General features: G+C 42.4%; 1 protein-coding gene and 1 pseudogene across 3 annotated transcripts in view; both read right to left on the bottom strand.

Annotated features, from left to right (window-relative positions):
* The window catches only part of ADAM10 (ADAM metallopeptidase domain 10), a 143,587-nt gene extending 140,755 nt beyond the window's left edge, over positions 1–2,832 (bottom strand). The window contains exon 1 of one of the 3 annotated variants that reach the window (XM_027553890.1): positions 2,478–2,832. In XM_027553890.1, the coding sequence (XP_027409691.1) occupies positions 2,478–2,532 (55 nt within the window). In that variant the 5' untranslated portion in view covers positions 2,533–2,832. Of the gene's footprint in view, positions 1–1,810; positions 2,239–2,477 lie in introns of those variants that run through there. The other 2 variants (XM_027553891.1, XM_027553892.1) reach the window with 2 other exon arrangements.
* Positions 2,833–8,264: 5,432 nt separating this feature from the next.
* On the bottom strand, positions 8,265–8,951 carry LOC113900275 (annotated as a pseudogene).
* Between the last annotated feature and the right edge of the window lie 4,864 nt (positions 8,952–13,815).

Genomic DNA, 13,815 nt, shown 5'->3' with positions numbered 1-13,815 from the left:
GTATGATTTCATTAAACAAAAACAGGGGATTGAATTTACTGGTACAGCTGAAATACCTTTGGACCTCTCAAACACACCAATTTTTTTAAAGAGAAAAAAAAAAAAATCAACTCACCAACATATTTGTGTTAAAAAGTACAATTCACATATACATAAAAGTTCTTTGGGCTATATATAATCAGAATAGTTCTAATAAATTTCTAATGCGGTTGCATATAATAAAGCATTTTATTCATATATTTGAGTACATGTCTATATAGATACTAAGCTCTAGAAAATTCATGGTATCTTCCTACAAACAGAACACAGGTGGACATTGTGAGAAATGGACAGCATTGGCAAAGTTTAGTTTCAAGATTCTAAACACATTCTCTTTTCTAGCTTCCCAACCATCACACTAAGAGCAAGAAAAAAACTAATGCAAAACAGGATTGACAAATCACAGGGGAAGCAACTAAAAACGATTATTAAGTATCTAAAACGACTTATACTTTAAAGTTAAATTCATATTTCCACTATAGCTTGTCCTAATCTACACAAAATATTCATTCTCTCATAGGAGAGTCTGAATGCATTCTATTCTCATATCATCCTTACATAAACTTCTTACAAACGACCATAAACAGCGCAGATGTGTGGATAAAAATACATTACAAATATCTCCAGGTACCCCATAACTACAATCTTGATGTTAATTTTAAAATGAAAGATTTCTTAGTGGTTTTCTGAAAAAATTCTGCTTAAAACAAACATCAAAAATTAAGCAGCCTTTTAACCAATGTTTAATGCAAAATGATACTTTAAAAATGACTCCAGAGTTCTGAATTTAGAAAATCTTTGTTTAAAAAAGGTCTTAGCCCGCAAAGATTACGCTGTCAATTTATACTTTTTCTTCAACCATCAGAAGAGACCAGTGTCTACTCTTACTGTTTCACTCTTTAAAAACAAAGGACATTTTACATACTACTAATCATTAGTTTAATCTGCCTCATGTGGATGCCTTACTTTTTACTACCTCAAAGAAATCAGCATCTAACAAAAAGTGAAAACAGAAATTTGCTGGAAGTCACATTCAGAACATAAATACAAATGTAAAAACAAAGGCCCTTTTAGAGGTTATCCAGCACAGATATTTCAAACTAAACATCTACCAGAAGCTCCTAATCTAAAATGTTTCTCTCGCAAATGAACACTACAAACTGCAACAGAAATCTACCTACAAAGTATCTTCAGACTAAGTAGAAGACGGAACAAAAATATGCTAGGCTATGCAGTCCTAAGTCAAAGAAAAGAACAAAAACAATCCACTACATGAAACATTCAGACATTTTCTAAATTATCAAATGAGTCTATACTCATCCAAAACATTCCGGAAAAAATTTCAATCCAATTCTTTCAAACATACTTTAAAGTCTTTATGTATACTCCGGAGGGAAGTGAAAAAGTTAACCAAAAATAAAGCACTTCACACAAGAATAAAATGATGCAGTTGGTCCTCGGATAAACTGGAAACAAAAAACGTCTTCAAAACCGGAGTCATCAAGAAATTATACGCTTTAGCACACTTTAACTCCAACGTGGGGAGGGGAGGTGGAGGATTGCCACTGTTTTGACAATCCATTAATTACACTATATGTCTATTCCACCTGAGAGTTTAAGAAAACTCTTCAAGTTAGGTCACCGAGGGACCGTCTCTCTAAAAGACGCAAAGCAGCCTACAGATCAAAGAACATCCCGAAACGACTTAGCTTTCTCTCCACGAAACCCTTTCCCCAGGGCAACAGAATGTTTTCACAGAACAGAAACACACCCTCCTGCTAATCTCGGAACAGTCGGACAGAGGCGGGGCACTTTGGAGAGCCAAAGCCGCCCGGCTCACACCAGCAGGAGACCACTGTTACCCCTCCTCGGGCGGCCTCTCCGCAGAACCGGGTCGGTCTGGATCGCCGCGCCCGGTAACGGAACAATACAATCGCAACTTCCCACGAGCCTCCGCGGTGGTTCTTCGCGGCGGAGGGGACTCCGGAATTCGCCACGGGCAAGGGGCTGGGGCAAAAGGGTAAGGAGGGTGATCACCGGCCCCGAGGCAGCTGCCCGCCCCGGCGCCCGGCGAGCCCGCTGGAGTGATGGTGCCAACCGGCCTGAGCTCCACGGCTCTCGCTTGGCCACCGGATCTCCCGACTTTGCTTCTCTGGCAGGCGACCCCAGCCTCCCCTGCTGCTGGGGCGGCAGGGGGCGGGAAAGGCCTCGCCGGAGATTCAGAGCGTCCTCGGCCCGCCACGGAAGGGAACGCGGTCGGGGCGCGGGGGACAATAGGGAGTGGGGAGCACTGCGCGCCCGAGTGGCGCCGCCGGCCGGCCGGGCTGACTGACGCACCCGCCGCACGGCGCGACTGGGCTCCGCTCGGCCCGGCCGCCGCTGCCGCCGCGCGGTCCGCTGAGCTCACGGCGCCCCCGGCACTGGGGGTCGTGCCTCACCTCCCAGCCCCGCAACCCAGGAGAGGAGCAGAATTAACACTCTCAGCAACACCATCTTCCGCTGCCGCCGCCGCCGCCGCCTCCTCACGGGTTAACAGCAGCACATCGAACCGGAGGGAGAAGCTGAAGGGGCTTGGTCCGGAGCCTCCACGGGAAGCCGGGACCTCCCCGGGCAGGAGAAACGGCGAAGCACCTCCCTCTCGCCCCACTTCAAGAGCCGGCAAAGCTTCCAGCACCTCCAAAACAGGGACCTCCCTCCCCCTCGTTCGTTTCCTTCCTCCCTTCCCCGCTTTCCTTCCCTCGCTCCTTCCCTCTTCTCTACCTCCCTCCCCCGAGCCCGGGACCTCCGCCTCCTTCCTTACCACGTGACCAGCCGGCGCCCAACAGGCAGGCGGAGCCGCACCCCTTCCTCCCGCCCCTCCCCCTCCCCCAGGCGCCCCAGGGGCGCGCGCATGCGCACTGGGGCCGGTTCCCGGGCTGCTAGGCCCGCCGCCGCTTCCTGTCCGCCGGCGGAGAGCTGGGATTGGGCTTGGGAGGCGGGGTTTCCTGGGGTTCCGCCCCCGGACTGGAGCGCAACTCTGTGGACCGTACAGGGTTTGCTCTTGGTGCTGCTCAGACCTGTGTCTTGAGCAGAAGAGGCAAGGTGAGGGATGTTAAGGGGCCGCTGTCCTCGTTTTAACTTCACAGGGAATGGGGATTTTCGTTACTTCTTTTTTTGCCTCCCTGGGTGCACAACTTCTACCAAGTAAACAAAAGCAAAGCCTCCCCCACCCTGCAAAAGAAGCAAAGTCCCAATAAACAGTTATTACTTTGGAGACAGCCGACAAAGCTCAGAACCTCAATGTAAAGCCCTTCAAGCAGCAGAAACATACAGCCTAAGTCCTATTTTTCTGAATTCTGTAAAACTGTCACAGACCAGGCCTTGGCCATTCTAAAAGCGTGCAGCCTCAACCACAGGTACCGAATCTAGCCTGAAAAATGTCCTAGTTACCACTTTCTGTTCATTCTCTGAAGAGAACTCTGGAGTCTCCTTCACCCCAACTTCTTTGAAGCTCCTATTTGAGCTCACAGTAACTCACTTTGATTTTTTAAACTTGTATTCCATGGACTAAAGACTTAAACATAAAACCTGAAACCGTAAGACCTAGAAGGAAACAGGGAAAACTTGATGTTGGTCTTGGAAATGATTTTTTTGGATGTGATGCCAAAGCACAAACAACAGAAACAAAAGTAAATAAGTGGGCCCACATCAAACTAAAAACCCTTGGCAGAAGAATCAAAATGAAAAGGCAGTGTTTGGAATGAGAGAAAACACTTCAAATTGTTTCTCTTACAAGGGGTTAATAATTAAAATATACAAGGAACTCTTACAACTCAGAGGCTACAAAGCAGACAATCCAATTTAAAAATGTGCAGAGGAATTTAGTGCTTTTTCAAAGAAAACATCCAAATGACCAATAGGTGCTTGAAAAGATGCTCAATACCACTAATCATCAGGGAAATGCAAATCAAAACCACGGTGAAATAAGGCCCACACTGTTAGAATGGTTATCCTCAAAAAGATAAGAGATATGTGGACTTCGGTGGATAAGAATCTGCCTGCCTATGCAGAGGTCACAGGTTCAGTCCCGCATCTGGGAAGATTCCACATGCCCCGGAGCAACTAAACCCCTGCGCCACAGCTACTGAGCACTCTAGGGCCCAGGAGCTAGAACTAATGAACCTGTGTGCTACAACTACTGAAGCCCATGGAGTCCCCACATCACAACTACTGAGCCCTCGTGCTCCAACTATTGAAGCCAGTGCATGGCAAGGAGGAGTAGCCCCTGCACACCACAAGAGAAAGCCTGCAGAAAGCAGTGAAGACACAGCACAGCCAAAAATAAATAAATAAATATATACATATATATATATATATATATATATAGAAAGACAAGACAAACTTGTTGGCAAGGATATGGAAATAGGGAAACTCTTGTGCATTTTTGGTTGGAATGTAAATTGGTGTAAGTATTACAGAAAACAGCACAGATGTTCCTCAAAAAATTAAAAATAGAACTACCATAGGGCCCAGCAACACCCACTTTGGGGTGTAAAACCAAAGGAAGTGAAATCAAGGTCTTGAAGAGAAATCTACACTCACATATTCATTACAACATTATTCACAATAGTGTCCCTGTATGGATGAATGGCTAAACACAATGTGGTATATAGATAAAATGGCATATTAATTCAGCAATGAGAAAGAAGGAAATCTTGCCATCGGGGATTAATCTGGAAGGCATTATGCTAAGTGAAATAAATCAAACAGAAAGACAAATACGGTGTGGTCTTATTTATATGTGGAATCTAAAAAACCCAAACTAAAAGAAGCAGAGAGTAAAATGGTGGTTACCAGGGTCTGGGAGGTGGGGGAAATCTGGAGATATTGGTCAAAGGGTACGAACTTCAGTTATAAGATGAATAAGTGCTGGGAATCTAATACTGGTAATCATTTTGCAGTACTTAAGTGTATCAAATCATGTGTTATTACATGAAAAACATGCATACAGTTTACATGTGGTATGTTGGTTATCCGAAGATATATCCATTTGAATGCAGAGTTCCAAAGAATAGCAAGGAGAGATAAGAAAGCCTTCCTCAGTTATCAATGCAAAGAAATAAGAGGAAAACAATAAAATGGGAAAGACTAGAGATCTCTTCAAGAAAGTTAGAGATACCAAGGGAACATTTCATGCAAAGATGGGCTCAATAAAGGACAGAAATGGTTTGGACCTAACAAAAGCAGAAGATATTAGGAAAAGGTGGTGAGAATACACAGAAAAACTATACAAAAAAGATCTTCATAACCCAGATAATCACGATAGTGTGATCACTCACCTATAGCCAGCCTGGAATGCGTAATCAAATGGGCCTTAGGAAGCATCACTACAAACAAAGCATGTGGAGGTGATGGAATTCCAGTTGAGCTATTTCAAATCTTAAAAGATGATGCTCCAAAAGTGCTGCACTCAATATGCCAGCAAATTTGGAAAACTCAGCAGTGGCCACAAGACTGGAAAAGGTCAGTTTTCATTCCAATCCCAAAGAAAGGCAATGCCAAAGAATGCTCAAACTACCACACAGTTGCACTCATCTCACACGCTAGCAAAGTAATGCTCAAAATTCTCCAAGCCAGGTTTCAACAGTACGTGAACCGTGAACTTCCAGATATTCAAGCTGGATTTAGAAAAGGCAGAGGAACCAGAGATCAAATTGCCAAAATCTATTGGATTATAGAAAAAGTAAGAGAGTTCCAGAAAAATATCTACTTCTGCTTTATTGACTGCACCAAAACCTTTGACTGTGTAGAGCACCACAAACTGGAAAATTCTGAAAGATATGGGAATACCAGACCACCTGACCTGCCTCTTGAGAAATCTGTATGCAGGTCAAGAGGCAACAGTTAGAACTGGACATGGAACAACAGACTGGTTGCAAATTGAGAAAGGAGTAGGTCAAGGCTGTATATTGTCATCCAGCTAATTTAACTTATATGGAAAGTACATCATGTGAAATGCCGGGCTGGATTAAGCACAAGCTGGAATCAAGATTTCCGGGAGAAATATCAATCACCTCAGATATGCAGATGACCCCACCCTTAGGGCAGAAAGTGAAGAAGAACTAAAAAGCCTCTTGATGAAAGTGAAAGAGGAGAGTGAAAAAGTTGGCTTAAAACTCAACATTCAGAAAACTAAGATCATAGCATATGGTCCCATCACTTTATGGCAAATAGATGGGGAAACAATGGAAACAGGGAGAGATTTTATTTTGGGGGGCCTCCAAAATCACTGCAGATGGTGACTGCAACCATGAAATTAAAAGACCCTTGCTCCTTGGAAGAAAAATTATGACCAACCTAGACAGCATATTGAAAAGCAGAGACATTACTTTGCTAACAAAGGTCTGTGTAGCCAAAGCTATGGTTTTTCCAGTAGTCATATTTGGAGAGTTGGACTATAAAAAAAGCTGAGCACTGAAGAATTGATGCTTTTGAACTGTGGTGTTGGAGAAGACTCTTGAGAGACCCTTGGACTGCAAGGAGATCAAGCCACTCATTCATAAAGGAAATCAGTCCTGAATGTTCATTGGAAGGACTGATGCTGAAGCTGAAACTCCAATACTTTGGCCACCTGATGCTGGGAAAGATTGAAGGCGGAAGGAGAAGGGGGTGACAGAGGATAAGATGGTTAGATGGCATCATGGCATCAGCAGCATGCTGGCATGCTGCAGTCCATGGGGTCACAAAGAATCGGACATGACTCAGCATCTGAACTGAACTGAAGTCTTCAGGCTTCCTGGATGACTCAGTGGTAAAGAATCCTGCCAAGCAGGAGACATGGGTTCAATCCTGGGTCAGGAAGATCCCCTAGAGGAAGAAATGGCAACCCACTTGCCTGAGAAATCCTTGGACAGAGGAGCCTGTGTCTGTGGGGTCACAAAGAGTCAGACAGGACTATGGATTAAGCAACAAATTAGTCCTCATCTTTAGCATCCTGCTTCAGTAGGCTGAATTAGAAAAGATAGATATTAATACTAATAATAATTTGGAATTCCTACTTTTTACTGTAGGTTTTTTCGACTTATTACCACGTGCTTTTTTAATTCTCATTTTGAAAAATGAATTACTCTAGTTTTGCTCCAACATCAGTAAGCTCAAAAATACGGTCAGAAGTTCTAATATCATCAATAGTGCCCATTATGGCAGAATCTCATGATTTTTTTTTTCTTTTTCTTAAAAGATCCAATCTTAGGAAAGATGAGTTACATGGAAATATTACATTGCATATACCTGTGCTTGTATTTTCTTCTGGTGGTGCTGTCTGCAAATGTTTTGATTTTTTAGCTGTTATACTATCTTGTGGCATGTTTAGTTGTGCAGCAACTTTTATAGTTAATTTCAGTGGTAGAGGTAAATGGTGTTTTCTTTTTAATTTCAACTGGGTAAAAATACGTTTTGTATTATCAAGGTGGTCATCAAGAATTATGTTTAAGATTGTATTTCTTTTCACTTAAAAACAAATTGATCACATATCAGTATCATAATGAAAGGGATTCAGTGTTACAAGTTTGAACCACTGTTTTATTTGACATTTAACTTACTACCTTTTCTAACCTCAACTTTTCTTTTTTTTTATGAGAATGATTAAGTTTAAATTATTTAACATTTGTAAAGTGATTATAATAGTGTCTGGCTATTACTATGTGTTTAAATAAAAATAAGTATCATGGTTCTTCCATTCAAAAGCAGTGATTAACAGTATTATTTCCTTAATGACAACATCCAGCTTTGATACTATCAGTATAAATGAAAGTTATCCCAAATTTTAATAATGAGGAATTCAGCTAGGAAGTACATGGCTGTACACAGTATATTACATAAGTAATACCGCCGGAAAATGCTGCTTGCACAACTTAAAGCCAATCCTAGCAAACATTTCAACAATTACATTTTTTTTTTCCGTCTTACAACATTGCTTTATAATATAGATGCAAAATCTGTTTTATGTACAATACGTGTACTTTATTTGGTCCTACCAAATAATCTTACCAAGGCTTTCTATTGGTAATCTTCCCCCAAAAGATTCAGGTAGAATTAGATATTGTGCACTTAACGACTACCCAAACCTGAGACTTCGCTACTAATTTCAGTTTTGGGGTCATACACATAAATCGAAATAGACACACGCGAGGTATAGACACACACGAGGTTAAGGCGATGAAAGTGAGCTGCAGGAAACCCCAGGGTTCAGAACAACTAGGCTGTGTATTTTGCTTGAGTTAGATTCGCAACGTGAGCAGCAAAGGTTGTGTGATCTCAGAGCGCTTTTATTGTAGTGCGAGGGCTTCTGAACACCCATGTGACTGCGTGGGTGGGGGCGCTGGCAGCCTGTGGGCCCTTTGAGGCATCCATCACCAGGCGGTCATTTCTTCTCGGCCTCTCCTGTTTTGGGTTCTTGTTTCAGTTTGTAATCAGCCAGGGCGGCCTTGATGGCGTCTTCAGCCAGCATGGAGCAGTGCAGTTTCACAGGCGGGAGGCACAGCTCCTTGGCGATGTCTGTGTTTTTGATGGTCAAGGCTTCCTCCACCGTCTTCCCCTTTACCCATTCGGTGGCTAACGAGCTGGAGGCGTTGGCAGAACCACAGCCAAATGTTTTAAACCTGGCGTCCACGATCTTCCCCTTTTCATCCACTTGAATCTGTAATTTCATGACATCACCACACGCTGGAGCCCCCACCAATCCAGTCCCAACATTTTTAGATGTCTTGTCAAGGGACCCCACGTTTCGGGGATTTTCATAATGATCAACAACCTTTTTGTGACAGAGCCGAGCGGGAGCTCAGAGCTCCCGGGCGGGCAGGCGCGGGGCCCGGAGCAACAGGGCCGACGCCGCCCGCCTCAGACGGCCCGCTCCAGCCGCCGCCATCTTGCGGGCTTGCCCAACAATTACATTTAAAATTTTCCAACTCCAACTAAAGACATGTATGCTGCATGTCTCACTGTCATGACAAACTAAGTATGTTTAACTTATCTCTGATAATGGCACCAACACTCTCAGTAACCTGGGATGGGGAATGAAATTATCTGACTCTTCTTCCCTTGTCTACTCATAACCAGTCACCATCTATTGCTGCTGCTAAGTCGCTTCGGTTGTGTCCGACTCTGTGTGACCCCATAGACGGCAGCCCACCAGGCTATTAATTCTATTAATTCAACTATTAATTCGTCCCTAAAAATGTTTTTCTTGTACCTTAAATCCTTCCCTACCTACTATTGTCACTCCAATTCACACATTTTCTCTTGCTCACTGGACTTTTAACCCATCTCACTCCAGTCCCTCTCACTTCTGGTCCTGCTTTCAAATCTCACCTCAATCCACTACAGTTTGCTTCCATCCCCATCAGCCCCAGGAAGCCACCCTTGCTGGGGCCATCAAAGATCTGTTAGTTACCAATGCCACTACACACTTTTACTCATCTAACTAGGCTTTTTGGTCAATTAACATTCTCTCCTCAAAATTCCCCCTTCCAATGTTTCCCAAGGCCGTGCTCACCCCTGATTTTCCTCCTTACTTTTAACTGTGACTTCTGCATCTCTTGGCTTCCCTGGTGGCTCAGACAGTAAAGAATCTGCCTGCAATGCAGGAGACCCAGGTTTGATCCCTGGGTCAGGAAGATCCCTTGGAGAAAAGAATGGCTATCCAGAAAAGGGAATGGCTACCCACTCCAGTACCCTTTCCTGGAGAATTCCATGAACAGAGGAGCCTTGTGGGCTACAGTCCATGAGGTTGCAAAGAGTTGGACACAACTGAGCAACTAACACTTTCCCTTTCACTTTTCTGCATATCTTCCCTAGGGTTTCTTATTCTCTTTATCCTTTAGATATTATATTGATGTTCCTCAGGATTTTATCTTTGGCTTTCATATTTTCTCATTCTTCATGTGCATGACTATTTTTTACTACCTCCAATGTCTATGACTCACTAGGCTGTAAACTCCATGAAAACAAAGCCTGGATCTGTATTGTTCTGAATCCTATCCCACTACCTAGCACATGCTAAGCTAAGTCGCTTCAGTCATGTCTGACTCTGTGTGACCCCATAGACGGCAGCCCACGAGGCTCTCCCGTCCCTGGCATTCTTCAGGCAAAAACACTGGAGTGGGTTGCCATTTCCTTCTCCAATGCACGAAAGTGAAAAGTGAAAGGGAAGTCATTCAGTCGTGTCCGACTCTTAGCGACCCTATGGACTGCGGCCCACCAGGCTCCTCTGTCCATGGGATTTTCCAGGCAAGAGTGCTGGAGTGGGGTGCCATGCCTTCTCCAACCTAGCACATAGTCAGCACTTTTCCTACACCTGTGCCCCAAGCACCAGCCCTATGTACCAGCCCGATGTAACCTAGTTACATCGTTCGCCAGTACGGCAACCTTGAATAAGTTGAGGCATCTGTACCCCAATTTCCTAATGTTTACATTAGGAATAGTAGGAGTAGTAATACCTACCTTTGAAGGTAGGGAGTTAAATAAATTAATAGAGGTAAGCCATTGAGAATATTGCAAGGCATTAGAGCAAGCATTGTAAAATCTTAGGTGTTTTTTACATATCTAACATGTACTAGCCAATTCCTTCCTGACGTTACATGGCCACACCAAATTCAGCATGTCCCAAAGTGAACAAACCCCTACATCAACCTACACAAACTGGTTTTTTTTTTTTCCTTCTAAATTCCCTATTTGGATTAAGGCAACATCATCCATGCAATTACCTAAACTTCTCTTCCATTCCAGCAGACAATCAAGTCATCTCTATTCTCCACTGTATGAAATTCCACCCCTTCCACCTATTTCTACTCCCACAGCCCAAGCTCTGGTCTCCCCAGTTCATATCACCTATTCCTTGACTTTTTGACACCACTGCTGCCAGAGTGACCTTTTTGAAAATATATCCTTTTATCTCCAGGATAAAATGCAAGGCCTTTATGATCTAGCCATTGCTTTCCGTGACAGATTCATCTTTCATGGCTCTTTTCCTACTTTATCTTCTAAAAGTAGCAAGGACAAAAATCAGAGTAATAGTAGTAGCTGGTTGTTGGGCTTCCCTGGTGGCTCAGATGGTAAAGAATCCACCTGCAATGTGGGAGACCAGGGTGCAATCCCTGGGTTGGAAAGACCCCCTGGAGGAGGGCATGGCAACCCACTCCAGTATTCTTGTCTGGAGAATACCCATGGACAGAGGAGCTTGGCAGGCTACGGGTAATGGGGTCGCAAAGAGTCAGACACTACTGAGCGACTAAGTGCAGTAGCTCGTTATTAGTAAGGAAATGGAAGCTCAAAGAACTTAAATCACCAAAATCTCAATGCTGGTACCTGGCAGAGTCAGCACCCAAAGTTAAATCTGACTCCAAAGCATGTGCTCTAATCACTACAATACGCTGCTGTTCAACTGCAGTTGTCTTCTCAGACACATATATCACTTCCCTCTTCAGTATCTTTGCACATTTTTATTTCCTCCATAAGGAATTTCAATAATTCATTTTATGACACTTTTTTGGGTCAGGATTTTGCTTTCTGTATAAAAGATGGGTCAGAGAAGAAAAACACTTGTAAAATCCATTTGGGGACTTCCTTGGTGGTCCAGTGGCTGAAACTCTGAGCTCCCAATGCAAAGGGCCCGGGTTTGATCCCTGGTTGGGGAACTAGATGCCACATGCTCTGACTAAGATCTGGCAAAGTCAAATAAAAATAATAAAATAAAAATGAAAATCCACTTTTGAGGAAAAGAGAACAGTGGAAAATGGTATTTAAAACTTAAGGCATTTAGAAGAGTGTTATAAATATCACTTTCCTTTCAAATGTAAAGGAGTAAATATTGTTAAACATATAGCTCAGGTTTCTCCTTTGTAACATTTTCACTAACTTTACCACTAGAGAAAATTTAAAATCATTTGCTCAATAACCATGACATTCAAACCCAACCTGCTCCACGCACAGCATGCTGAGAAAACATACAGGGAGAGTCAAGGGGCTAAAAAAAAAAAAAAAAATTAAGTATACCATGTCCATAATTCTAATGTATTTGTATCAAATGGTACTGTATTTGTTTATTTATTTTAAATCTTCCTTAATTCCTAAGGATAGTAATGAATCACATGTTATAGGGGTTTTGAAAACAGAACCTCAGAGAGTTAAGCAAATATATATCCAACAAATGTTTATTGACTCTTAATGCCAGAATAGAATCAATTTCACTAATATGTTCAAAACCTAGGAGTGATTACTCCCCTCACTGTCTAAAATCATGGTATCTTATTCTAACATTCAAGATGCTCCAAAAAACTCAATTGTCCAAACTTTTCTCTCGTCTCCTTACAATACAGCTTCTACTCCACCCTGTCAAGCTGCATGTGGGAATGCCACAATATCGGCAACCTTCTCCCTTCTACATTTTCCGTCTCTTGTTTCCTCCATGCCCCTACAGTATATTTAAAAAAGAAAGAAAGGCAATGGGCCCAAAATGGAGTTACTTATACTAGGCCTCTTGTCACCAAACTAAGATTTAATAGTTTCAGTTCTCTCAGACACAGAAACTTAAACCAGTCAATCAGGAATCACCTGATCAGCACCTGATAGGTAATATACCTAACTGTATATTGGGTCTGTCTCTTATTGTCCCCTAAAGGAAAGTAGCTTTGCGATAATAAGACGCTCTTTTGCCTAATATAACTTCCTTGTTTTCACTCCCTTCTGCCTATAAAAGTCTTTCATTTTTTACAGTACCTTTCTATCTGCTAGATTGAATGCTTCCTGATTCAAATCAATTTTTGTTCAAATAAATTCTTAAAATGTTTAATATGCCTCAGGTCACATTTTAACATGTATTTCATACATAGGCTTTAAAGTGCTGATGACAACCTGGTAGCTCATAAACCAAATTAGACTCACAGACAAGTTCAGTTTGATTTGTAGTTGAAAATACTTTTTTTCTTAATTATATGTCATTCTTCAACAGTTAGGAATGTTCATGTTAAAGCCTAGACGCCAGATTTTCTGTGAAAGCTGAAAGGTTAAGCAAACTGAAGTTCCTGCAAAGCATCAGTTGGCTAAGACTGAGTAGAGGCAGCCCTCCTTGGACGGGGCTGGCCTAATGTGCCTGTAGTCTGTATTATCCCTTTTAGTATTTTACCTTCTGATACTTGTTTTAAAAATTAGACCAAGTTCCAAATAGTTCTGAAGTGTTTTCCTAGAATCTTGGGGCCCCTGATCTCAATCACATTTAATACAAAACACCTATTACTTATATCCTTCATCTGCAATTAATCATGTATTACTTTATTGATGAAGAGGCTTTGAGGCGGAGCAGAGGGCACTCAGAAAACTTTACAGGATAACAATGATAATTATAGGTTATTCATGCAACCAAAATTTGTTCTGTTCCTGCTTTGGGGAATTCCAGACCACCCAGACAATATTCTTGATGTAGTGCCAGGCACCAAGGTAAGCAATTCCCAAACACGATCCCATTTACTCTTTCCAACAATGCTGTGAAGTAGGTAATATCCCATTTTATAAACGAGGAAGCAGGGGCAGACCAGGGTTCTAAATCAAGTATGTTTGACTCCAAATCTTGTAGTCTAGTCTTTTGAATTACTGGATGAATTCATTCTTATTATCACTGCCATGATCCAGATCTACTTCTTAGCTTTGAAGTTCAAGAAGCTTGATTTTTCTCACTGCACTCTGAATTGATCAGCCAACAAAGACTAATTCATAGGAACTAAACTTCAAGGGACTTACATCTTG

Source organism: Bos indicus x Bos taurus, chromosome 10 (assembly GCF_003369695.1).
Source record: "Bos indicus x Bos taurus breed Angus x Brahman F1 hybrid chromosome 10, Bos_hybrid_MaternalHap_v2.0, whole genome shotgun sequence".
Classification (NCBI taxonomy): Eukaryota; Metazoa; Chordata; class Mammalia; order Artiodactyla; family Bovidae; genus Bos; species Bos indicus x Bos taurus.
This window is presented reverse-complemented; position numbering and strand designations above follow the sequence as displayed.